Genomic DNA, 25,301 nt, shown 5'->3' with positions numbered 1-25,301 from the left:
AGGAGTAAAAACGGATGCCATTTAAAGACTTCTATGCGGAGGAAATCACGGGCATAAACTAATACAAAATAAAAACTAAAACTAGGCTGGATTATTGCACAATAAATAATAATAACCTAATTTATTTTAAACATATATAAATAATGTGTACCTACTAATATTATTTTGTTATTAGTCCTAGCAATGAGGATATAATAAAATAGAGCGGTACTGTCATAGTAAATTTTGTAACCACTTTAAATTCACTGCCATCTATCGACATACTTTAAAACTAAAAATGAAGATTTATAAAAATACGTTAAAATGTATTTAAATATGGATAATTTTTTTTTTTGCATTAATTATTTTTATATGATTTTGACCCATGTTCTTTCACTGGTATGCGTTAAAATTATAAATAACAAACGAAACAGTCAAAGCCCTCTATACGAGAGTAGGCCAAAACTAGTGGCGCCATCTGATCGAGAATCAAATTTTCTTGATTTTCGAGGCACGTTTTTTCCTTAGACTGTATCCATCTATTACGGAGTTATATCTATCTTTGATCCAAGTGTTACTATTATATTTTTCTTGCTTGACGTGTAAAATGACTTTACAAATAAATTAGTATGAGGAGTATAATACTTAATAAATTCATATTTTAAATTGATACTTTCAAAACACATACCAACTTTTTTTATGTGTTTAGTTATTACATAGATAGATATAATGCTCTTTATAAGCACACCTCAGTAAAAGATGCAGCTTAAAGAAAATAGATAGAGGCAGACAACAGGCGTTCACTAGAGAGCGATTTCTTCCAGAGAACTTCTGGGTAGCGGGAACAAAACGAACTGTACTATTTCTTTGCTTTTGTTTATTCTCCACAGACACGCGTGAAGCTCTAATAATAACCTAGTAATAATATGTCAAAGCAATTTGCACTAAATAACAAAGGGGCCCGTCATATTGTCCAAGGCAGGAATAGTAACACGGCACCCGTCCACGTCTACACTGTTATTATATACCTTGTAATCTTGAATAGAACCCCTTGCTAGGGTTGGGGGGTTAGTTTTTAAGACACTTTTGAGACTGAACTAAGTTTTAGTTGACTTACGGACCAATTCGAACAATAATCTAGATATCAATTAGATATCAACTAGATATGAAACAGAAACGATAACGAGATATTTAAGAAAGTCATGTCAATTTTGACATTTCCGCGATTACGAATGTCCTCTTGAACAATCTCTTTAATTAGCTTAAGCAAAGATAGATATAACTCCGTAATAGATGGATACAGTCTAAGGAAAAAACGTGAAAAATCAAGAAAATTTGATTCTCGTTCAGAGGGCGCTACTAGCTTTGGCCTACTGTCGTATAGATGGCGTTGACGGTTTTTTTTTGTTATTTAACAATTTTAACGCATATCAGTGAAAGAACATGGGTCAAAATCATAAAAATAATTAATGCAAATAAAAAAAAACATTTATCTATATTTAAATACATTTTATCGTATTTTTATAAATATTTATTTCTAATATTGTCTTCGGTTACCGCGATAGTTACTCATGAAATAAAACTATGAAAACGGATTATATCGCGTATATTGAATTTATAATACATCCCGACGTTTCGAACTCTTTACAGCGTTCGTGGTCAACGGGTGAGTCACCCGTTGACCACGAACGCTGTAAAGAGTTCGAAACGTCGGGATGTATTATAAATTCAATATACGCGATATAATCCGTTTTCATAGTTTTATTTATTTCTAGTTTTAAAGTGTGTCGACAGATGGCAGTGAATTTACTGGGGTTACAAAATTTACTATGACAGTACCGCTCTAGTAGTTACTCTTGGCTTAAGATATTACTTAGACATCGAATGGATATCCCAGAACGTCACAATAATTGTAGCGTGAAATGACAATTGGTTTATTGAATCGAACTGCAAAAGGTAACTAGTTGAGTACTAAACTAATAACGTATCTGTTACATCTCGGATTGTTCTGGTATCTAGTAATTATCACTTTGTTAGAATTGACCGGTTAAGTAATGTAGACGAAGTTTATTTGCACTAAATAAAATAGTGACCTATCGTATTGTCTGAGGAGTAACAAAAGGCACCCATCTACGTCTAAAAACGACCGGTCTGGCCTAGTGGGTAGTGACCCTGCCTGTAAAGCCGATGGTTCTGGGTTCGAATCCCGGTAAGGGCATTTATTTGTGTGATGAGCACAGCTCCTGAGTCATGGGTGTTTTCTATGTATTTAAGTATTTATATATTATATATATCGTTGTCTGAGTACCCATAACACAAGCCTCCTTGGGCTTACTGTGGGACTTAGTCAATCTGTGTAAGAATGTCCTATAATATTTATTTAATATTTATTAATAACACTGTTATTATGTACCTCGTAATCTTGGACAATAATAATCAATTTCTTTAAAATATACTTTTAGGACTCGCCTGGCCCCAATTTCACCACGGTGACAGGTGCGACAATTGTCAAAATCACTATTTTTTTTTTTTTTTATTATAAACTGATCGGCGATTGGCCCTAGTCACACCTGATGGAAAGTGAAGACAGGGCCTAAGATGGAGCTCACCGGTTCAGTAACAGCCTATTCACTCTTGTTTTAAAGAGACCGAGGTCATATTGATCAGGGAATACAGATGGCGGGAGCGCATTCCATTCCTTAGCCGTCCGTACCAAAAAGGAGGAGGCAAAACGTTTCGTCCGAACGAATGGAATTACTGACGTCACATGCCTCCATAGGCTACAGTAACCGCTTACCATCGAACGGGCTGTGTGCTTGTTTGCCACTAACATTTTAATTAAAAAAAATTCCATTATATCGCCAATAAATAAGTACTTATTTTGCGATGCTAATGACAATTGTCACAAGAAACACGACAATTGTCGCAAAATTCTTACATAGAACTTATTTCCTATTAAATATATTAATAACGGGTCACTCATGTGTTTTAAGTCGAAAACGCTCGACATGTTTCACTCCGTACCGAGGAGCGTCATCAGGAGCTTGCGTCGACGGTGACGGACCGGCGCAGACTGCGGGCCGCAGCCCTCCGCGCCCGATGACTCGGCGCGGGCGCCGGTGGCGGCAGGGGGGGCGAGAAACTACCCTCGTTTACGGCATTATTGTCATTTGATATGTCTATGTCTCACGGAAGTTTTGTTATTAAAACTTATTTCCTGTCAAGAATTACCGGAAATTCTTATAAATCTTGTGACAATTGTCATCATCATCGTCATAAACGTACCTGTTTCTTGCCGATATAATAAAGTTTTTTTAAATATTACAATGATGGTGGCAAACAGGAATACAGCCCGCCCGATGGTAAGCGGTAACCGTAGCCCATGGATGCCTGTGACGTCAGCAACATTGATGTTTTACAATTGTCGCACCTGTCACCGTGGTGAAATTGGGGCCTGATGTGTTTCAGAGTTTAGGTATGCTAGTAAACAAATAGTTCGACTCGTATTGTTACAATGAATTTGTAAGCTTTTATATGCTAGGGCGTCCAGTAATATGTGGCATTTTCTATGAAAAGGGACCTTATTGTCGATGGCCCTTACGCCGCACGCATTGTATTTATATCAGAGCATGGTTAATAATGGCGTAAGCGCCGTCGACAATAAGGTCCCTTTTATAGAAAATACCACATACAAATTTACCGTTAGTTTACAGCATTTCTTTAGTGATGAAGTCCTAAATAGACGCGCTCCGAATAGTAAATTAATTCTTCAGTTTTCTTTGTTTATTACTTTCGTGTCATCTTTAAAAAGACGACAAAATTTACTCCATTTACGACTAGGAATTCTTTAACTCAAAGATAGACGGTACGGCTACCATCAGTTGGGCACTGACATAAATGCTACCGTGAACGTACTTACTTTCTATGCATCTTGCTCGTACTGACATATTAGTGCGAGCGAGATATATAGAAAGTAAATTACGTAGACATTAGAGTATATGTCAGTTTTGACACTGTCAGTGACTCATGATAGTATTCTTCAAATTCAGTCTCATAAGACTCGTTTTTACCAACACTACTCGTTCCGCTTCCTCATTACGTATGCGAGAATGGACATTTTACACTGGAATTGACAAATGATAGGGAAATTGATGGAGGGGCCAGGAATAAAACGTATGAAGACATTTCTTGTTTAAAGAAATTGCATGTAAAAAATTAAATGATACCTACACTGTAAAAGAATGGAGTACCATTGATTTGCGTAGGTCAAATTATTTTAAAATTATTTAGGTCTGCGCTCTAAAACCCAAATAATAGATGTAGCTCGGAAAGCGGACAAGTTAAAGTGGGACTGGGCTGGTCATGTCTGCCGCATGCCGAATGACTTGTGGGCCAAAATAACCACAGAGTGGGTGCCCCATGAGTCAAACCGGGGATCCGGCAGACCTCGTCGGCGATGGCGGGATAACTTGGACTCCTTTTTGAGCAACTGGCCAGATGTAGCTCAAAACCGGGAGGAGTGGAAGAAGAGGGGGGAGGCCTTTGCCCAGCAGTGGGACACAATAGGCTCGTAATAATAATAAATAATAGGTTCATTTAATGTGACATGTAAATATAAGCATAAATATACTTGCTTAGTAGGCAACTACATAATCAGTTAGTAGTTCATTTTCTGTTTTAATCCATTATGTTTTATCAGGAATCCCTGTTCCGAAAAACGTATACTTTTCAAAAATGATTTAGACCAAACTAATAATGATTAAGTGTCTTAATTTAAGAGTTGGACTTGTACCTAACTTAAAAAATCTAAAAATTCTTTTGTCGGTCGAAATAATCAAATTTTGTAAGGCTTAACTTAATTGAAAATTAGGAAGGTTAAAGGCTTAATATAAGGTTTAATTTACGTTTTTCTGAAAATGGAACCACCGTTTTCAAGTAAAATAATAATCATAATCGCGAAAGTGTTGTTTTTATAGTATTGTTGACTTTCTTAGTTATAAATTTTAATCCTTTTAATTGTAATTCTTAAGCTTACGTGTATGACATTCTTTCTAATTTTGTATTTATTTGAACTTTTATAATCAAATTGACGTAACTTGACATTGTATAAATTTATAGGTATAAATTGAACTATGTTGTAAGATATTATAATTAAGTCGTATTATTAATTTTCTGTGATGTGGCCAAATTCTACTACTGTTAGTAGCGAATCAAGCCAATATACAGTGCATGCACACCTGTATATAGGTAGAATCTTGGTGAAACAAATTCAAAATATTGTACCCAACACCTACTTAAGTAACCCAATATTCATATGCAAATATAAATCATTCATTCATTCATTCATTCAAAGAGTATGTTTAAAATAATCGTATAAGTTATACAATTTCATCATCATCATCATCATCATGTCAGCCGATAGACGTCCACTGCTGGACATAGGCCTCCCCCAAGGCTCGCCACTCCGACCGATCCTGTGCCGCTCGCAACCACCGAATTCCCGCGACCTTCACCAGGTCCGCGTACCGGAAGACGAACTGCCGGTAGGCCTCCAAGAAGATGGTTATACAATTTATTTTCATTCAATTGCCATCTAAAGTAACTCCCAATTTTGAACACATTTCTTAAAACCGAATATTATTTATTTACCGTCAGTCCAACATAGGAAGGAAAAGCCACACTTCTCAAGCCTTTTATCCAAACGATTTATTTCTCTGTACACTACTGCTACACCTCCAAAAATATCTACACAATATTCAACCTTACGTTGAATCTATAAGGTTGAAAATGATTACAGTTCTCATGTACGCAGGGGAAGTAACACCGGAACACAACGCTCAGTGTATGCGATGCATTTTGTTTCAAGCCCGATAAAGTTAACTATGACGAATGGGTTGTACCAAAATGCTGAAGCGAAAGGTCATATATGTATAGTGAAAGAATGGTTGTTAAGTCGTTTTTCTTTTGATATTGTAATTGTGTGAAGATAGTGTTGTTTACGTGAAATATGAGCGCGAAAAGAAAATATTCTTTGTTGTAAATGTAGCGAGAGAGATTGGGTATTATTGTTTGAAACTTTTTTGGGACTTCTCTTGATTATGTTTAAATAGGTATTCAAAGGATAATTTTTAGAGGGAATTAATTTGGTACTAAGTTGTTATGACAACTCAAAAATGCATAAAAGAGAAAGGTTTAAAGGTGTGGCAACCATTAAACCTTTAAACCATTTTAACGGTTTTTTAATTAAAAAATTAAAAAAAAAATATTTTTGAGATTTTCAATTACAATTGCATGAGAGCCGATTTTACAAGTTTGATGGGGTAGTAGGTACAGTCGAAGGCAAAAATATCGATCCAGACAAATGGCTCAAAAATATGTAAACACGACTTTATTGTCTAAGGTGTAAGAGCGTACACATATTTTTAAAACTTTGGGAATGTATATATATATATTTATGCCCTTGACTGTACTATAGAAATATCGTTTAAAAAAACTGTAAAATTGAAAAAGGAAGCATTTTAGAAATTCTTATCTAAGGTTAGGTTTTGTGAGTCCTAACAAAATCAGCTCATTTCTAAATACCTAATCGTTATTTCATCGTTAATTGACATAATCTTAAAAAATGTTATAAGATCTCTGTAAAAATAACTTAAAATACGCCGTAAAATCTAGACGATATTTAAAGCCCAGATCTTAATCAAATCTTAAAAAACCCCTTTGAGCTTCCAGTGAGTAATCCGCAAAGACATATTTTAGACTGAAAAGAGATTTTTAATCTTGGTCTTTGGAAACTTTCCGGTATCTTCGCTTGGATCAGTGGGATTTATATGCGACGATTTTCACTGAGTTTCGATAAAGGTGAATTTGGAAATTGCACGAGAATTTTCGGATATTTATACCGTCCACCACCGAGTGTCAACTTTTTCCTCAACATCCTGGAAGGCAAAATTGAAAAGACGAGAGGCAGTGGAAAGCCTAGAATCACATATCTGAGCCAAGTAAAAGAGAATGCATCGTACAAGAAAATTAAAAGACTGGCTCAGGAAAGAAAGGACTGGCAAGGTCTTAAGTTATGATGATGATGACCACCGAGTGGGTGCCCCGTGAGTCAAACCGGGGATCCGGCGTCCCAAGTCGGTTTTTGAGAGACTGGTCAGATGTAGCTTAAAAACGGGAGGAGAGGAAGAGAAGGGGGGAAACCTTTGCCGAGCAGTGGGACACAATAGGCTCGCAATAATAATAATAGGCCGTGCGCTAACTGGTGCAGTTGCACGAAGCGGGTGGGTTAACGAAGAATAGTAAGAGCAACGCTATCTGGAGTCTGGCGACGGATTATACCTACAATGGCATCCGCGTGCGTGCGGCGCGTGCGCCCGCTCCGTGCACCCGCGCCAGCCTGCGCCCCACCGCGCGTCGATAGAATTGGATATGCACAAATGTAAAAAAAGCCTAGTGATTAATACCTATGACGGAAGAACTAATGAAGATGGGTTTTGCTTTTGTAGATAAACTCTGACCACACTTACTTTGCACAAACTTAGCAGTAAGAACGCATGCATATCCCTATAAGCTAAATACCTTGACGTAGCATTTGGCATGAAAACTTAGCGTGGTCCGACTCTATAAAATTTAGTTTAAATATTATAATCGGATTCAAAATTTAATTTTTATCTTTGAGAAAAAATATATTTGTAAATAAGTAGGTTAGTAAAGTTACCAAAAAAAGGTATGAACAAAATGTAGAAATAGAATTGTTATCTATTTCTTTAATATAAACTTATATTTAGGTACCTAAAATGTAGATAGGCAATTGAACAAAATACCTAGGTATATACGAGTATGATGGCAGTAAGAGGAAAATATACGGGTTTAAAATGTTTTTACAGTACATATGGTGCTACTTTCTCGCACTAGTGCGTAAAAGAGCACTTTTCGTGCATATGTCGAAAGTTTAAAGGGCCATATGTACTGTAAAACGTTGTACGATACACGTGCGAATAGGTAATTCGCAACTCGTGTCGATTTAAAACACTCCCTGCAGTCTTGTTTTAATTTATCGCCACTCGTTTCGAATTTCCTCTTTTCCGCACTTGTATCGTAAATAACTATTACCAAAGTAAGACAAAGACGAATCGTATCGCATACGTGTCGTGCATCATAACTGAATTCCTTCACAGGAAATATGAAGTCAGTATTTACTGAAGAGAAATTGAATAAAGTTAAACATATTTTGCGCCAATGCATGCAGCAATATTGTGAAGATATTGCTTTCAAAACAGGGTGCTCTATCAATTTTGCATATTACATTTTAACGAAGACGTGTAGGAAACAAAGTGTTTGGGTTACAACACGGTACATGGTATGTACGTCGCCGGTTAAGACATTAATTGCATGCAAAATGTACGTAAGTAAATATAAAACGGGTTAGCACTGATTGACTACCACGTTACTATTTCGCGGATTAGCAAAATTTTTTTTTGTTTTGTTTGGATTTCCGCAAAGTAACACCTGATTCTATTTTTTTGTAAATAACTGACATGTAATATGAATACTATACAATAAATGATTATAATTAATCCCTTTTTATAGTTTTATTTCATAATTTCTTGTTATCAAACGGTTATAGATACGATCTATCAAGACATTTCTTCAACCAGAAGTCACTGCAGAACTATTTAAATACTTAACAGTCTCGTAATGAAGAGATTTCTACATGTCTGACAAAATATATTATGTACTGTAATAATAACATTCTATTAAGGGCAACACAGTTATTAAACGTAAGACTTATCTACCTTGACAACAGGTATATAAGGAGTAAATACCGTAAAGTCACTAGTACTAATTAAGATTCCACCAACATTGCTAAATAGCTTAACCATTTAAACCCGTGACTGACATCTTAAAATGATGGTTGCGGCTTGCGGCATTTACATTTAGATATATTTGGCAATTTTCCTTGATAGAAGGGGACGAAGTAAAGGTAAAGACATTATTTTTATAGATACATATTCTGCTATGCCTCCTAATTGACCGAGTGTTAGCGAAGGTCTCCATTTCATCTTGGACAAAAATGCTTTCGTATTTCCGGATGTTCTCTGCAGGTCGCATTTCTCAACCAATTCTCGTAAAATTTTGTGAGCAGAACTACCGAACGTAGTTAGATATAATTTTTCTCTTTTCGTTATTTTCAAAATGGTGTCCGCTTCTTTCACAGAAAATTGTTTTGTAGAATGTAATGTTTCACAGAATTTTCGTTTCATAGAAACTTATTTTTTCAAAAACCGTTAACTTTTTAGGTACAGCTTAAAGGTCATTGTGTAGAACCCATTAGGTCTAACAGAAAAGTAGGTTAGGTTAGGTTGGAAATGCGCTGGTGGGTCCGCGGGGAATACGCAAGTGGACCCGTGTTCCCACCTAAAGCCAGCGAAGCGGCCAAGGTCAGTTTTTAGCAGGTATTACGGGCAACATACACCCATCGAGTCCTGCATAACCCGGGCTCCCTCTACAAGCCCGTGTATGCGTAAAAGCATTTTCTGACGAAAAAAAAGGTTGGAAATGTGACCCTTTGTGAAAAAATATGTTTTCTATGAAATGAAAATTCTGCGAAACACTACATTCTATGAAGCAATTTTCTGCAAAACAAGGTACAACCGGTTAAAATGGTGGAAATTGCCAAGGATAAGTGCAAGTGAGTACGGCGTGATAATGACTCAAGGAAGTTTTTTTTACATTTTGTAAGCTTTTCGCGAGGTCTACATTACAGCCTCAAAATAAGTAATAGTATTATCATCGCCCCGACTCGAATTACCTCGCCCAGCGATAGAAACCTTACGGACTTCTGGCGTACTCTCTGTACTATTTTTAACAACTTACACTATTAGAGTTTTGAATGATTCACGGTTAGTTTCACTAGACTTATATTGACCGGGATATAGACCGTGATTACCTTTTGTATTATTTGTGAGCTCCCGATATTTCGACGCAGTTACATTACGCAGCCGACGCGCAAGAATGAGGGTAGACAGAGCGCTGTCTACACAACTTTGACACCCACCCGCTATCTTCAGTCACCCGTGAACATGATGCATGTAACTGCGTCGAAATATCGGGAGCTCACAAATAATACAAAAGGTAATCACGGTCTATATCCCGGTCAATATAAGTCTAACTTACACTATGTCGCATGACGCGTGTACAGACGTGCCGTTCACACATAGAAACGCAAGTGATTTTTGATGTAATAGCGTGTCCGCCCTGTGTTACAGCTCACAGAGCCATTAGTCTTATTTCTTCTATGTACTTACAACAACTTGAAAAACTTACAAGACTGTAAATGCTACGATTTTCCACCTAGCGACTCCCAAAGGTTTTTCACATTAAACCATGTCAACTTATATCACGCTTGGCATAATCTGAAAGCTTCGTACTAAGGACTAAAATCTAAGGGTTGTTAGGAGGTAAGGAGACGGCAGCTTCAATACAAACGTAATCCTCATTTTCCTCTCTGGATATTAACATTATAGAAAGTATGTTTACACAGTTTGATGTATATTGACTATTACTATGCTCCTTCTATTGAATTTTATCGATTTTCAGATTTGCAATAATCGAAATTAAACTATCGTGAGACATATTAACTTAACTAACTTAGCGGTTTCACTCACGTATTTTTAGTCACTCGCGCAACATGTTTCGGAGAGCCTAGGTCTCCATTTTCGAGCACTAACACATCGCACTAAACACTAAACATGTCGCGCGAGTGACTAAAAATACGTGAGTGAAACCGCTAAATTAGTTAAGTATTGAGAGACATATTTCAATTTGATCTAGATTTTCAGATTATTAAAAGAGCTAAAAGCGAAAAACGATATCCATACATATGTTAAAAAGCTCATAACTCTTAGTCAATAAAAAGTCAAAAAAATATCAAATGAAAGGGTTGATATCCATCAAATTGTGTCGAAATATTTCTAATAATGTTAGTATCCGGAGAGGAAAATGGGGTCTACGTTTGTATGAAAAAGCGGTCGTCCTTTCAAGTCTTTTAAAGCAGCTCCGTGGCAGTCCGTGGGCGTTGTTAAATGACAGCCTCATTTGAATAATTGCTGTATAGCTAAAGTAAATTTAATAGATCGATAGATTGACGGCCCGAAGCAATCGGTGACGTATTGACGTTTTAATAGATGAACGAGAAGGGGAGTTGGAAGTTTTAAATTAATTTGCTTTTAAGAGTTGCGTATTGTTTAGGTATCTGATTGGCTGTTATTTTTAAAAGAAAATGAAATTTTTGCTCACAATTTTCGCTTTGATTCACTGCCTATGCCAATTCTTAGAATAAGGTAGCCAAGCGCAATCTTGAGTGTTTTTCAGATTAAATCAACGAAGCACTAAAATTCTGAGGTAGAAGGTAAAAAAGTTTGAAAATGAATAAACTCATAATGTCTAGGCTAGGCCGCCATCTGTATTCCCTGATCAATATGACCTCGGTCTCTTTAAAACAAGAGTGAATAGGCTGTTACTGAACCGGTGAGCTCCATCGTAGGCCCTGTCTTCACTTTCCATCAGGTGTGACTAGGGCCAATCGCCGATCAGTTTATAATAAAAAAAAAAAAAAGGTACTAAGTAATGCTTAAAGTTACATTAACATGGCCGCTATTTTTTACTTACAATCCATGTTACGCTCACATTTTAAAACAATAGGTACCTACCTACGTGTAGTATAGTGTATGATGATTGTTGTATTGAATCTATAATTAACTGAAATATAAAAATGTATCGATTTCCAAATAATTGAATGATTACAAGACTGAGCGAATCAATACTCTTTTCTTTTCGTTAAAATAAGGAAGGGATGTAGTATACTGCACCTGCAGGAGTGGGGGTAGTTGGCTGTTAACCGTGGCGCCGAGCGGTCGTGCCAAGAGTGGTGTAGTGGTGTTATTGTGTATTTTACACTACGCTTAAATAACTTAGCATGAACATTAAAGTAAGATCTACGCGTTACTCGTCGCCGATAACATGTATTTTCCGCAATGTAGAGAAAAGCGACTACGAACAGAGAACCCGCCTAGTGGATTGGGCGCTGGCAGTGAATATCAGGCGTATTCCAATTTTATTAAGATTTGGATTAGATATGGATCTGATCAAATTAACATTATTCTTATTCAAATAAGAATATGCCTGTATATTAAATAAAATGGCCAATTTGGCTGTTGAACGAAAAGAAAACCGGCCAAGTGCGAGTCGGAATCGCGCACGAAGGGTTCTGTTCCGTACCATTACGCAAAAAACGGCATCACGTTTGTTGTATGGGACTTAAATATTTATATTATTTTGTTTTTAGTATTTTTAGTATTTATTGTTATAGCGGCAACAGAAATACATCATCTGTGAAAATTTAACCTGTCTAGCTATCACGGTTCATGAGATACAGCCTGGTGACAGACAGACAGACAGACAGACGGACGGACAGCGGAGTCTTAGTATTAGGGTCCCGTTTTTACCCTTTGGGTACGGAACCCTAAAAAGAACACTAATGTCAAAATCTCGTTGTCATTGATAAGTTGTTGTTGTGTGCGTGAACTAATCTCTAATGCCGATATTTATATGTAAAACACACACAAAGCCATGGCACTTGCCTTGTAAATATAATAATGCTATTCTCCCTTTATGGCCAAAATAAAATAACGTTTCGAATAAAATACCCCGCATTCATTTTATTCCACACTAAAGCTTTTTCCCAAGGCTAAAAGAGACAAAAGATAGATTTAGTGGTGCGTTAGAGGGGGATGGAACGTGGCACCTCTGAATAGCATAGCTCGAGGCAGGGCAAACACAATATCGTAGAGAAGATGGTGACAGTGATGGGACGTGTCGATGTTATCGACAATTGCTGAAATCCTGAATGGAGACAAATTTTATATTTTACACTTATTTGAAATAACCTGTGACCCCTAGTACAAATTTTTGAACATATTCTACAATATATTCTGAACTTTTATTGATTATCTATAGGTTCCAAATACAAAAACAAAACTAAGTCTGGATCTCAGGAGCAATAATCGGCCTGATTCGTGTCGTTTTTGTTTGAAGAAACGTCACTTTTGACACTGACATATTTGAACCATGTCGTATCTTGAGCAATTTTTTCACGTATCTTAAAGTTCGATTCAGGCCTATTGTTTTAATTAATAACAATGTCTCAGCAATTACTCTTTAAAAATAAATTAGCAGTCTTATTACCATGTTTAAGATCATTAAAATATATTGTCATGAAACATTTTGATATTATAATTTCTTATTGGTCATAGTTTTGCCTAGTAAATTATGTCATTTGTATTATTTGTTCATATATAACGTTTTTCTTCTTCTTTTCGTGTCAAGGTTCCTTTTTAGGGCTCCGTACCCAAAGGATAAAAACGGGATCCTATTACTAAGACTCCGCTGTCCGTCTGTCCGTCTCTCACCAGGCTGTATCTCATGATCCGTGATAGTTAGACAGTTGAAATTTTCACAGATGATGTATTTCTGTTGCCGCTATAACAACAAATACTAAAAAGTACGGAACTCTCGGAGCGCGAGTCCGACTCGCACTTGGCCGGTTTTTTATAAGATGGATGACCAGTAGGCAGCGGTGTTAGCCCTGGCTGTCGCTTCCCCCAGAATGTTAAAACCATAACATATTTAACGTATTTTTTTAAAGATTAAACCTAAACTATCGACATGCAACGCATACCACATCCCTACCAGGATTTGTTTCGTCGTGATTGGTTATTGACACAACTTGCGATATATCGGTTAATCCGGATAAGACACCCAAAACGGATTAGACTCGAGCAGCGTCAAATATATGTACATAATACAATTTCCGCCTTATTACAACGGAATAAGGTACACACGTGTTTAGATATATTTGGTTTGATTTCAAGGCAGTGATACAGATATATACGTTTTTTGTAAGTGATAAAGTTAAGAGTATAGTAGACGACCGTTTCTACATACAAACGTAGATCCGATTTTCCTCCCTAGATATTGACATTATGGAAAATATTTCTGCACACTTTAATGTACATTACCATAGCTATGCTCCTTCGTTAGAGTTTTTTCGATTTTTGATTATTATAAGATATAGGAGCGAGAAATAAATTCCATATGTACAATATTTTGATAAATTTTCTATGGTTCTCAACAAACTCCTCTTCTCTCCTACCATGTTTTAGTTGAGGCAAGGAAGCGGAGGGGGAGACCAAGGAGAACATACATAGATCAAGTAAAGGAAAAACTCAACATCATGTCGTATCAGGCTGTCAAGGAGAAGGCAGAGGACCGACACTTATGGAAATCGCTCCACCGACAAGAGTATAACTCTTAAATATATGATGATGATAATATTTTAAAAGCTCCTAACTCAAATGTTCAAAAATTATCATATCTATGGTTAATATACAGCAAATTGTGTACAAATATTTAACATAATGTAAAAATCCAGGGAGGAAAATAGGGACTCGGACGTTTGTATGGAGGAGTGGTCGTTCCCTTTCCTCTTAAAGCAAAAGTAAGGTTATGTAATTTCTGTCTTAAACAAAGGAATTGAAAGCGCTTCCTATATTTTATTTTACTTACTGAAACTTGGCGAACTTCAAATTTGCATTGGCAAGCGGAAACTTTAAGATGATATTCTTGGGCGTTAAACCGAATTGGTAAATAACTTTATAAAATGGGACCCAGTATAGAGCCTTGTGGCAAACTGTTGTTTATTTTTGATTTGATTTGAGTTATGTTTTTATTTTTTATTTTATGAAATAAAACTATGAAAACGGATTATATCGCGTATATTGAATTTATAATACATCCCGACGTTTCGAACCCTTTACGACCCCTTTCGACCCTTTTCGAATCCTTAAAGCTTATAGTCTATGGTGGTTCATTATTTTTAGTATGTGGGTATTTTTGCATTTTGTAGTTTTTCGTCAGTCACCCGTTGACCACGAACGCTGTAACTATCGCGGTAACCGAAGACAATATTTTTATTTTATTATATTTTATTTTGGTACTACATGGAAAACCAACAGCGCTATACATATCCAAAAACTATAATAGAATAAGAAAGCCAATTATAGGTTTTCACTTATAGAAACGGAATAAAATATAACAAGCTTATTGCCCAACTTAATTACACATGTACAAGTTCATACAGCACAAGAACAGAGGATCGATATGAATATGATCGATTATTACAAAAAATAAGTAGAAAAGAAGGTAAAATCTGTTAGGTAGTACATTTAGCCACAGTACATTAGCCCTGACCTGCGCCAGAATCATTGTCACCCATAAAGTATCTAATTTATTTATTATATATATATATATATAAATATATATATGTATAAGGGCATCTATTTTCAATAACCGGTGTATAAAAAAATAATTGTTTAACTTCAAAGGCTTATTCCCGGTCATGAAATTTTTACGAACTTGTAGAACTTAATTATTTTTGTAAATATTTTAAGTGCATTTAATTCATTAAATCATAAATAATCTTCATAAATTCGTTATATAGATATAGTTGAAGTCTAGGATAAATTACTATTCTATTTTGGCTACTACACCAATATAAATCCAACAAAAATACCTACATATATTCAGACACATTGCCCATCACTAATGAAATTCCAATCATTTTCTCACACAGCCTAAAATTCCTAAATAGATAACTTTCATTAGCCCCCCTTAATCTATTCTATTACTGCTTAACTTAATACTTCGGGGGCCCTTGCAATCGACCCCTCAAGATCAATTGCCTACTCTAGAGCTTTTGCGACCATCTCCATGTATGGGATGATGGAGCTTAAGGGCAGCGTTTTGAATTCATTCAGTTCCAAATAGCTTGCTCCAACGTCCTTTATTCTCTAACGAATGAGTGACAATCACACATTAGCTGCATTACTATAATGCGCAAGCGGTGCGCCTCCCTGCTAGCCAGAGTTCGCTGCAGCACCAACGGGATCCTGGGCGCGTTCGCGGACCGCTGGGATTCCGCGCTGATGCGTCGTTGGACGCAGCTCCATGTCTCGCGTTCCACGTAGGTAGGTTATTAGTTTCGTAAGTTTATATTTTATTTTTTTAAGGTTGACTTGTTTATATTATGTACCGAACTTTATTTACTATTAGAAGTATTAGAACAAATTAAATTATTTACAGAAAATACTTTAATTTGTTTTTATTTTAAGTAGAAACACTACTATATAAATTCCTTAGTCATTTTTTCTTAGTATATGACATTTATTTCAGTTCGAACTTTATTTGTTGATATATTTATAATAGTAATTGTAATTGTATGCCACCCGTCCTGAAATAAATACTATTAATTCATTCATTACTGTCTATTCCTCTTCGCCACATTCGAAAATTGGGGTTGTCAGAGTGCCCCATCTTGACTAAGTTTTTATTCTATCACTTACTGTATGTGTTGAAGTGAGACAGCTGCACGGTGTTGCAGTCGTCTCCCACTTGCAAATACGTGATCTCGCAGCGGTACAGCCCCTCGTCTGAGGCCTGGACACTGTTGATGACCAGCTCAGCGAAGGTGGAGTTGGGGACGTGGCTGATTGACATTCTGTGGACAAACGGACAAATTGCTATATTTATGAAGTCGAAATGTGACTGCTGAAATAGGAAAAGCACGGATAACAAATTATTTCGTTTACTTAGCTAACTTAGCGGTTTCACTAACGTATTTTTAGTCACTCGCGCTAACCGCTAAGTTAGCTAAGTTCAAATTCGGAAATATTTTGTTGTCTGAAACACTTTTCAGGGACATCTTTTAAATAAATCTGTCTTTTCTTCTATATATAGGTACTTTTGCGCGAAGCAACTTCAATTAGATACACTTAAGTAATCTTCATTTTCATCAAGTAGGTAATGGTTAATTGAATTACCTTTTAAGAAGTTAGAAAAAGAAATACAACAGTTCTGCAAGTGGCCCGCCGTTTAGAAGTCAATTTTGAGTCTATCCATTGCCAAAGCATTACTTTCTGATACATAATTAATCGGAATAATATTTTGCTTATTTATTTATTTATATGGGCCTAGAGCATGCGACGCTAGGCAAAGGCGGTCTCCCTCCTCCCTTTCCACGTATCCCAGTCTTGACCCGTCTCCCACCAGTTCCTATCAAAGGCGTCAAGATCATCTCGGCAACTCCGTAGGGGTTTGCCGCGACCCCGAGGTTCGATTTGTGGGGCCCAATTGGTGGTTGATTTAGTCCACAAGTCATCTGGCATACGGGACACGTGTTCCGCTTAGTCCCACTTCAGCTTTGCGGCTGTTTCAGTCACGTCCGTTATTTGTGTTTTGGAGCGTATAGAGTTTTTGATGCTGTCGATCGGAATTATGGGTCTAAAAATTTATTTCAGTCCTACAGATAACAAAAGTTAGCACTATATTATTCTTTATTTATTCTTTATTCTTTATTCAAACAAACACAAGTATAAGTTTACAGCGACCTACGCCAAGACACTTATACTGTTAATACATAGTCAGTATCATAAACATGTATACATTTTTCGAACTACGAGTATCTCTAGGAACTTAAATTAAACATACATACTACAAAGTTACATAGGTAGAGTTTAAAAAAATCCTGACACTACTTTGTAAGGACGGCCACTTGTCTGCGAATATGTCTGCGTTTTGGATTGAAGCTAAGAAGTTATTTAGTAATTCTATTGCTCGGTACGTGGGTGCGTTTGAACCGTGATAGGTGCGGACATTTGGATATGCGAAAAGGTTTCTGGCTCTACGTGCGCTACGCCCTACTGCAGCTATGTAGTTGTCTGGGGTAAAAATACGCATACGCTCCAGAACAGATGGGTTGTCAATTTGATTTCTTAGAAGTAGACGGTAGTATCATCTTTCCTCTGTAGCTAGGAAAAGTCCAACATTTTTCAAAAAGAAACTCAGAACTCGTTAACTTCAGACACAGCACAGCCGATAATTAAAATGTCCACCTTGCCGCGAGGACTAATTCCACTTCGGTGTTCCACGTCAGTTACCAGAGGATTTATATTCTATCGCTACAAAAAGAACCTGATTATATACTAAGTGGCCCCGTGAGCTGTAGAACTTACGATGAATATTGTACCAAGGAGAAATTTCCGAAGTTTCCAAATTTGTAAAGGAAAAGTTCTCAGAAATTTAAATCTATCAAACAATGAAAACATGTCATTACCTTAATAGTTACAGGCTTTATTACATATTCTTTGGGACTGTCTAATTAATATGTAATATAAAATATTATCAAAAATACTTTTTTTTTTATCCCACAACGTTTCCCGGAACTTGAAGAATGTTCTTACATTTTTCAAAATCCTCTGCAACTTGCACATTGCTAGTCACAGACTTTCATGTCTCCACTATTTTGCTAAAAAAAAACCAAAAACTTAATCGACAAAAATAGTAATTAAAGAACCTGGTCACAAATTTTGTAGAATAGAACATCCGGACAGACTTACGATATCATTTTAGCCTAAGCTCAAATAGAGTCCTTCGTGTTCGCTTACTCAATAAAGTACTTTGAGTTAAATAAAGAAACTTACATACATACATAATATGTACATACAAACGTGAACGCTGAAAACAATATATATATTTGTATGAGATGCATGTAATTTTACCTAGACTTAAGAAAATTGAGTGCCCTGACAGGGTGTCATGTACCTACCATCTTCAAACCAGGGGTCGGAAACCGGTATTTGCTCCATACAAAAATACCGGTATTATTACGTTCTTTTTCGTTCTTTTGTTTAAAATTTCATTTTTAATGGGACGTTTTAATAATGCAAAATTGTTTCCTAAATACATGATTCAGTCCTAAGTAATGAGCATAAAAAATTTAAAAATATTGAGCTATTTCGGAGTTTTTAAAAAATACCGGTTCCGAGCCCTGCCTCAAACTGTAACACCTAATGTATTATGAACATGACTGCAATACAATAAAGAATAAAGAATAAAACACCTTTTTTGGGGCAGTCGTGTAAAAATACCGTTTCTTCAATTGTTTTAAATACCCGAAGCAAAGCTCTAACGTTTTTTAAAAAAACATGTACGTTGAAAACTCAGAAATGAGTTGCGGAAAAACCTAATCCCATTCCATGTTGCATTATACAGTGATTTACATGCAAAAACAATTCCTGCCAAAAATACAATGCATGCATTAAACGAGCCATTTGGGAAGCGCGGACATTACATGATGTATAAAGAAATAAATTGAGTTTTTAATATGTTCATTTAAATATACGCGTTGTTCTTTATTTTATGTGTTTGTTTTAGACAAAAGGTTTAAATTGAAGTTTTTGAAGCCACAACTTGTGTTGTTAATTAATTGTCCGAGCGTAAGCAAAGGTCTGTTTCGGCTCGGGCAGAAATATTTTCGAATCTGTTTTTTTTTTATGATGAATAGGCAGGCATTTGACCACGATCCCACCTGATGGTAAGTGATGATGTGGTCTACGGTGGAGCACGCTTACCTATGAGATACCTATTAACTCTTGCCTTGAAGAGCTCCAAATTGTACTCATGCGGAAACACAGACTCGGGCAGGGCGTTCCACTCCTTGGCAGTTCGCATAAGAAATGTGGAAGCAAAACGCTTCGTGCGTATTTTTGGAATTCCTACCATGAAGCGATGCCGGAGTGCCGTTTGTCGTGTGGTCCGATGGTAAAAATGGGACGGAGGAATAAGGTTGTGCAGTTCCTCGGCACACTCTCCGAAATGTATCCTATAAAAGATCGACAGGCTGGCAACCTTGCGACGATGCTCCAGACTTTGGAGTCGAGCATTCGTCAGATTGCTGTCATTTATGATTCTCTTGGCCCTCCTCTCAACTGACTCGAGCGCCTCAAGCTGGTACTTTGCAGAGCCATCCCAAAGATGAGAACAGTAGGCTCTCTCTATGATTCTTAACAGATTTGCGTGAAATTTTGCACAAAATTTCGATAATTTTGTTGTGAGCTGATTCTGTACTTCTACAGAATTTTTATGTTGATTTAGTTTTTCGGATTTTTTTCAAAATGGCGGAGTCATGTGGGTTTGTGAGGTCTACAACTTACTTGCATCTCCTTTTAACCGCCGCATTAAAAGGATAATTTTCTTAAGTCAACACATGCATCATGAATTTTGATAATATTTTTTGCAAACAATTTCTTAGTCTTTATTGGAAACTGTATTCATTTCATTCCTATTTGGACGTATTTATGCAAACGGGAACCAACCCACACCAAATACTTATTGATAATCGAACCTTAATGTTAAATCAATGTAGTAAACATTTGAATTAGTATTTGATAAAGGTCTGTTGATAAAGGTGTGGATTGGCTCCCGTTTGCATAAATACGTCCATTTGGATGCTCATTGAATGAATTTCTTTTTACAAACCTAGCAAATAACTGGTTTTCGAGGAATGAAAATTATTTTATAGCGGTAACTAAGCAATAAAATATCAAACTATCACGAAAGAAAACAGTACACACCGCCTGTTGTTTACCTCTGCTTGTGATTCTGTTTTCTTTAGTAACATTTTCTTTTATTGAGGTTTTTTTGTTGAGGATTTGATTGAGGATTTTACTGTAAAATTTGACTTAAAACATTTACAATTGCTTAAAACTTTTGAATTTATAAAAAAATATAATTGTTAATAATGCTCGATAACTTTGAACAAAATTAAATATGAAATAAAACTATGAAAACGGATTATATAGCGTATATTGAATTAAAATTAAATATGGAAATAAAAAAACTATTCTCCAAAGCACAATAACAAAACTTATAAACTATTATTAAAATTAAGTGTACACTAAATAAATTAAAACTAATAAAATAAATACATAAAACTTACCCACCTATCTTAAGTCCCCTAGATCTGTCCCCTGCGGAAGGGTCCCCATAAGGCTGGCTATGCTTTTACAAAGATAGATATAACTCCGTAATAGATGGATACAGTCTAAGGAAAAAACGTGCCTCGAAAATCAAGAAAATTTGATTCTCGTTCAGAGGGCGCTACTAGCTTTGGCCTACTGTCGTATAGATGGCGTTGACGGTTTCGTTTGTTATTTAACAATTTTAACGCATATCAGTGAAAGAACATGGGTCAAAATCATAAAAATAATTAATGCAAATAAAAAAAAACGTATCTATATTTAAATACATTTTATCGTATTTTTATAAATCTTCATTTTTAGTTTTAAACTGTGTCGACAGATGGCAGTGGATTTACTGGGGTTACAAAATTTACTATGACAGTACCGCTCTAGTATAAGTTACTCTATGGCTTTTATTATGCTGGCTATGGCTATGGCTGGCCTCAGGGCTACCCGTAGTTTCAATCAGTCTTTTTTAGGCTCTAAAAAAGATTATGAGCGTCACGACTCCACGGCCCCAGGGTCTCTACCGCGAACGCCGCAAATATGTAGTTGTTTGTAAAACCAGCATAATAACATTTATGTCTGAAAATTCAGAGAGCAATATTTTAAATAATTTAGAAGAATATTATCAGGCATACCTTTTACCTTTCTTTCGTAATTAATTATTTTATCTCATTCTATTTTTAGGCCTTTGTCATTTCATAGGGATTTCTGAAAATAACGAAATCCTGGAAAGACTATCAAGAAAAACAAGTCACGCAAAATTAATTAACGAAAAAACAAAGGTTTTTAGACAAAGGCTAATAGTTCGGCCGTGAGTACGCGCTTTGCTCTAATCAAGTGGACTCCAGTAGATTGATAGCTCTATGTATTTGACGTAACGTTTAATCGAATTATGTGCGGTCGGCTTGACTTTTATTATTTACAGGATAAGGTTGAGATTGTAATGAGGAGGTTTTTGGTTATTTGGTGGTAAAAATTGCGGTAACTATGTTAGTTGGAGCTTTTGATTGGTGTAGTTGTATGATTTGACGATTTTTGTTTGTGGATATGGAAATGCAATTTTTTTTAAGTTTAGAAATATGTGGTAGCAATTGTATTACATTTATTACATAGATAATTTTTTCTACAACGTCGGTTTCAAATAAGCGTTCAGCGGGGTCACATTTTTCAAATATGTGTAACATGAGGAAACCGAATAATTTTAACGGCGTATTCCTGATCATATTTAAAGACTAAAATGTCCTATAAACTTTTCTGTAATTCGCTTAGGTTCATAATTATATCATCACTAGGTCATTAATAACAATAAAAAAAACAAGTTTTTATTGTTACATAGTGCAAAACACATTTTTGATAGCGATGTTGTCACTATGGGACGTAGTCTAAGTATCCCTATTGATAGATGTCAAAAAGTGACAAGTAACACTTTGTAAAACTAAATTTTACGAAAAAAAAAAGTAAAAGTCCGTTTTAAGACTTTTAAGTGATAAGTTTACTAATTAATATTTATTTTTTATGTACAAATACATTTAAAAAATAGAAAAAAAAAACGATTTTTTTTTGCGAATTTGACCTAAACTTATTACATTTTTTCCTTCTTTTGGCCTTAGAAAAGCGTGGTTAATATCTTTCGGTTTCCTCTTGAATACCTTGTATTATTGTGTACAAAAGGGTTTTAAGCGAGAATACTTCACGGATTAACATTTTACTAAGTAGCTAGTTTAGTGCTAATAAAACGAGCATTAACAGCGTTCCATTACGGAGGGTATAAATTAGCAAGTGGCTCAGTTGAGCCGCCATATTTAATCGTGGGACCTCCATTACACTGCACAATAAAGGTGAACGTAAAAACTTTCGAAGGCTATATTTACACCGAAATACAGCTAAAATCAATGTCGATAAGATCGTCTATAAGGGAAGACTGTCTACAAGCTTTTAACTCTTGCATTTGTACGCATACTCCACTTCGAGAAGGTCGGTAGACCAGAAGGAATGAAGCTCTTTGTTTCTGACTATGTCTGAGTGACGTGCGTACCTACTACTAGGTAAGTAAGTAAATATTCTTTATTGTGCACCATACAGTTAAAAATACACAGAATTAAATACAGTCAAAAGCTAGGTTAACAACAGGCGGTCTTATCGCTAAGAACACAAATACGATACGTTTTTTTTCCTATGACGGCTTTCCCTGCAATAAATTTTATATATAAAAAAGACCGCCTATTATTCCCACATTGACATAATAGTGAACAGTGATAAAATAAATTCAATCATGATAGATGGCAATTACAACGATTTCGACTATGGCGAATTAGATTTCAAATTGATATCCTTTCGTGAAGCAAATAAAAGCAACGAAATGTTAAAATTTAAGTCAAAACAACCAAAACTATTTATAAACGAAAGAACAGTTATAATGTAGGTCTTCTAATCATAAACTGCCACAGAAGTTGGCAGTTGCTACATAATGAGTCCAGTAGGGCTAAGATGGTCGGCTCTTTGTCATTTGTCACCATGCCTGTCACGTTCTAACAAATATGTAAGTGCGGAAGTGATGCATGGCATGACAGGTGATAAAAAGGCGACCATGATACCGCTGCAGGTCTTTTAATTTTTCATTAAGATTTTGGCTCTAGTCCCCGCGAAGTTTACGGGCGGCTGAATCCGTAAGGTCTGTGGGATTTTTTATAACCACCATGAAAGTCATGAATTATGGGATAAAGTTAATGTGTCCAGCGGGGCTAAGACGGACCGTTCTGTCATCATTTGTCACCATACCTGTCACGCTCTAACAAGTACGTAAGTGCGAAAGTGACGCATAATATGACAAGTGACAAAAACGCGACCATGATACCGGTGCTGAGGCGCTATCATGGTTGCATTTTTATCACTTGTCATATCATGCGTCACTTTCGCACTTACTTGTTAGAACGTGACAGGCATGATGACAGATGTTAAACACCGACCATATTTATAGCACTACAGGTCGTCTCGCCATCTTCATCGTGTATTTTTTTTTTATATTCCGCTTCGGTGAGTTCGGTGTAACAGTAGGCCAGTATAAAACTCGGGCAGACAATAAGGGTTCTTGTAAAAGGCATTACTCTCTATAATGCATGCAGTGCTTGCCCCGAGTGGGTTCAACTTGTTGTTCTGAATAGAGACGTTTTTCGATAGATGGCGGTATGAGAATGAACAAAATTTTCCCAGCCTAACTATTATTGGAAGTGAAATATTTTTTTTTATTAAGAATTTAAATACTTTTTCTAGTCATAATTATGGAAGGTAGAGGTGGGAATGAATCTTCATGTATTAAAAAGTCCACTGATGTATCCACTGAAGTACTTAGACCATACACCTAGTATTTTATATAGATGTGCGACCGTGAGGGACAGAACATATGCAATGCGACAAAATTAAAAACACGTTTCAACATTCCTGACACCATACCAGAAACAACCAACGTAATTTGGTCGGGTTATTTACTGCCCCTCCCCCATTTCATCTCTACATTATTATACCTCTATGGTTCATGTCATAGAGTCTCCTATATATTACACTACTCTTTGGTCTCAGAGCCTACCTAGGGCCACTGGAGAGATTAGTAATTATTATTTACAGATGAAAGCTGGTCACTTTTGCAAAAATTCTGCCATAAGAGATTGTCATCCTTTCTATACCATCCATAGTCATAATAATGGCTCATGTCAGTCATGCCAAAAAATCTGTCTTTTTTTATATAGGAGGCAAACGAGCAGACATATGGTCTGATCGTGAAAAAATACGGTCGCCGATAGACACCTGCGACACCTGCGACACCAGAGGGGTTGCAAGTACGTTGCCGGCCTTTATGATGCGAGTACGCTTTTTTATTGAAGATATTTAAATTACGTCACTCCCTAAAGGTTTCTTTTTTAGTCACAAAATCTTTACTAATTTGTATTTCACATTTCCTAAAATTAATTTTACAACAAAACTGAAAATGGCTTCATCCTTTTTTCCCGGAAATTAAAGCGACCTCCAGCCTTATCTTTAGCCATAAACCATTCAACTAAACATCCGATATAAAAATTTACTTATCTGGAGGCTGATTCAGCTTTGAAAATTTGTTAAAATTTAAAAATAAATAAATTAATAGGCAATTTTTACACAAATTGACTAAGTCCCACAGTAAGCTCAAGAAGGCTTGTGTTGTCGGTACTCAGACAATGTTATATATAATATACAAATACTTAAATACATAGAAAGCACATATGACTCGGCAAGAAAGATCGTATTCGGGTAATTCCGAATGTCGACATAACATTTAAAACTTTCGCGTTTTGAACACATATTAAATCACATTTACAATCGGGTCTTTTCGTCGGGTAGTCACACAAATCTCTGTTTTGACATTTTGCT

General features: G+C 36.0%; 1 protein-coding gene across 13 annotated transcripts in view; it reads right to left on the bottom strand.

Moving 5' to 3' along the window:
- The window catches only part of LOC134751771 (hemicentin-2-like), a 634,647-nt gene that overhangs the window by 187,708 nt on the left and 421,638 nt on the right, over positions 1–25,301 (bottom strand). For all 13 annotated transcript variants that reach the window (XR_010128692.1, XR_010128693.1, XR_010128696.1 and 10 more), the window contains exon 4: positions 16,440–16,594. Coding sequence is in view for 8 of the 13 variants with exons in the window: in XM_063687232.1 (XP_063543302.1) it covers positions 16,440–16,594 (155 nt within the window). In the remaining 5 variants the exon portion in view is untranslated. The remainder of the gene's footprint in view (positions 1–16,439; positions 16,595–25,301) is intronic.

The sequence above is a fragment of the Cydia strobilella genome, chromosome 23, assembly GCF_947568885.1.
Source record: "Cydia strobilella chromosome 23, ilCydStro3.1, whole genome shotgun sequence".
Taxonomy (NCBI): domain Eukaryota; kingdom Metazoa; phylum Arthropoda; class Insecta; order Lepidoptera; family Tortricidae; genus Cydia; species Cydia strobilella.
The sequence above is the reverse complement of the archived record's forward strand: the minus strand, read 5'-3'. Positions and strand labels throughout refer to the sequence as shown.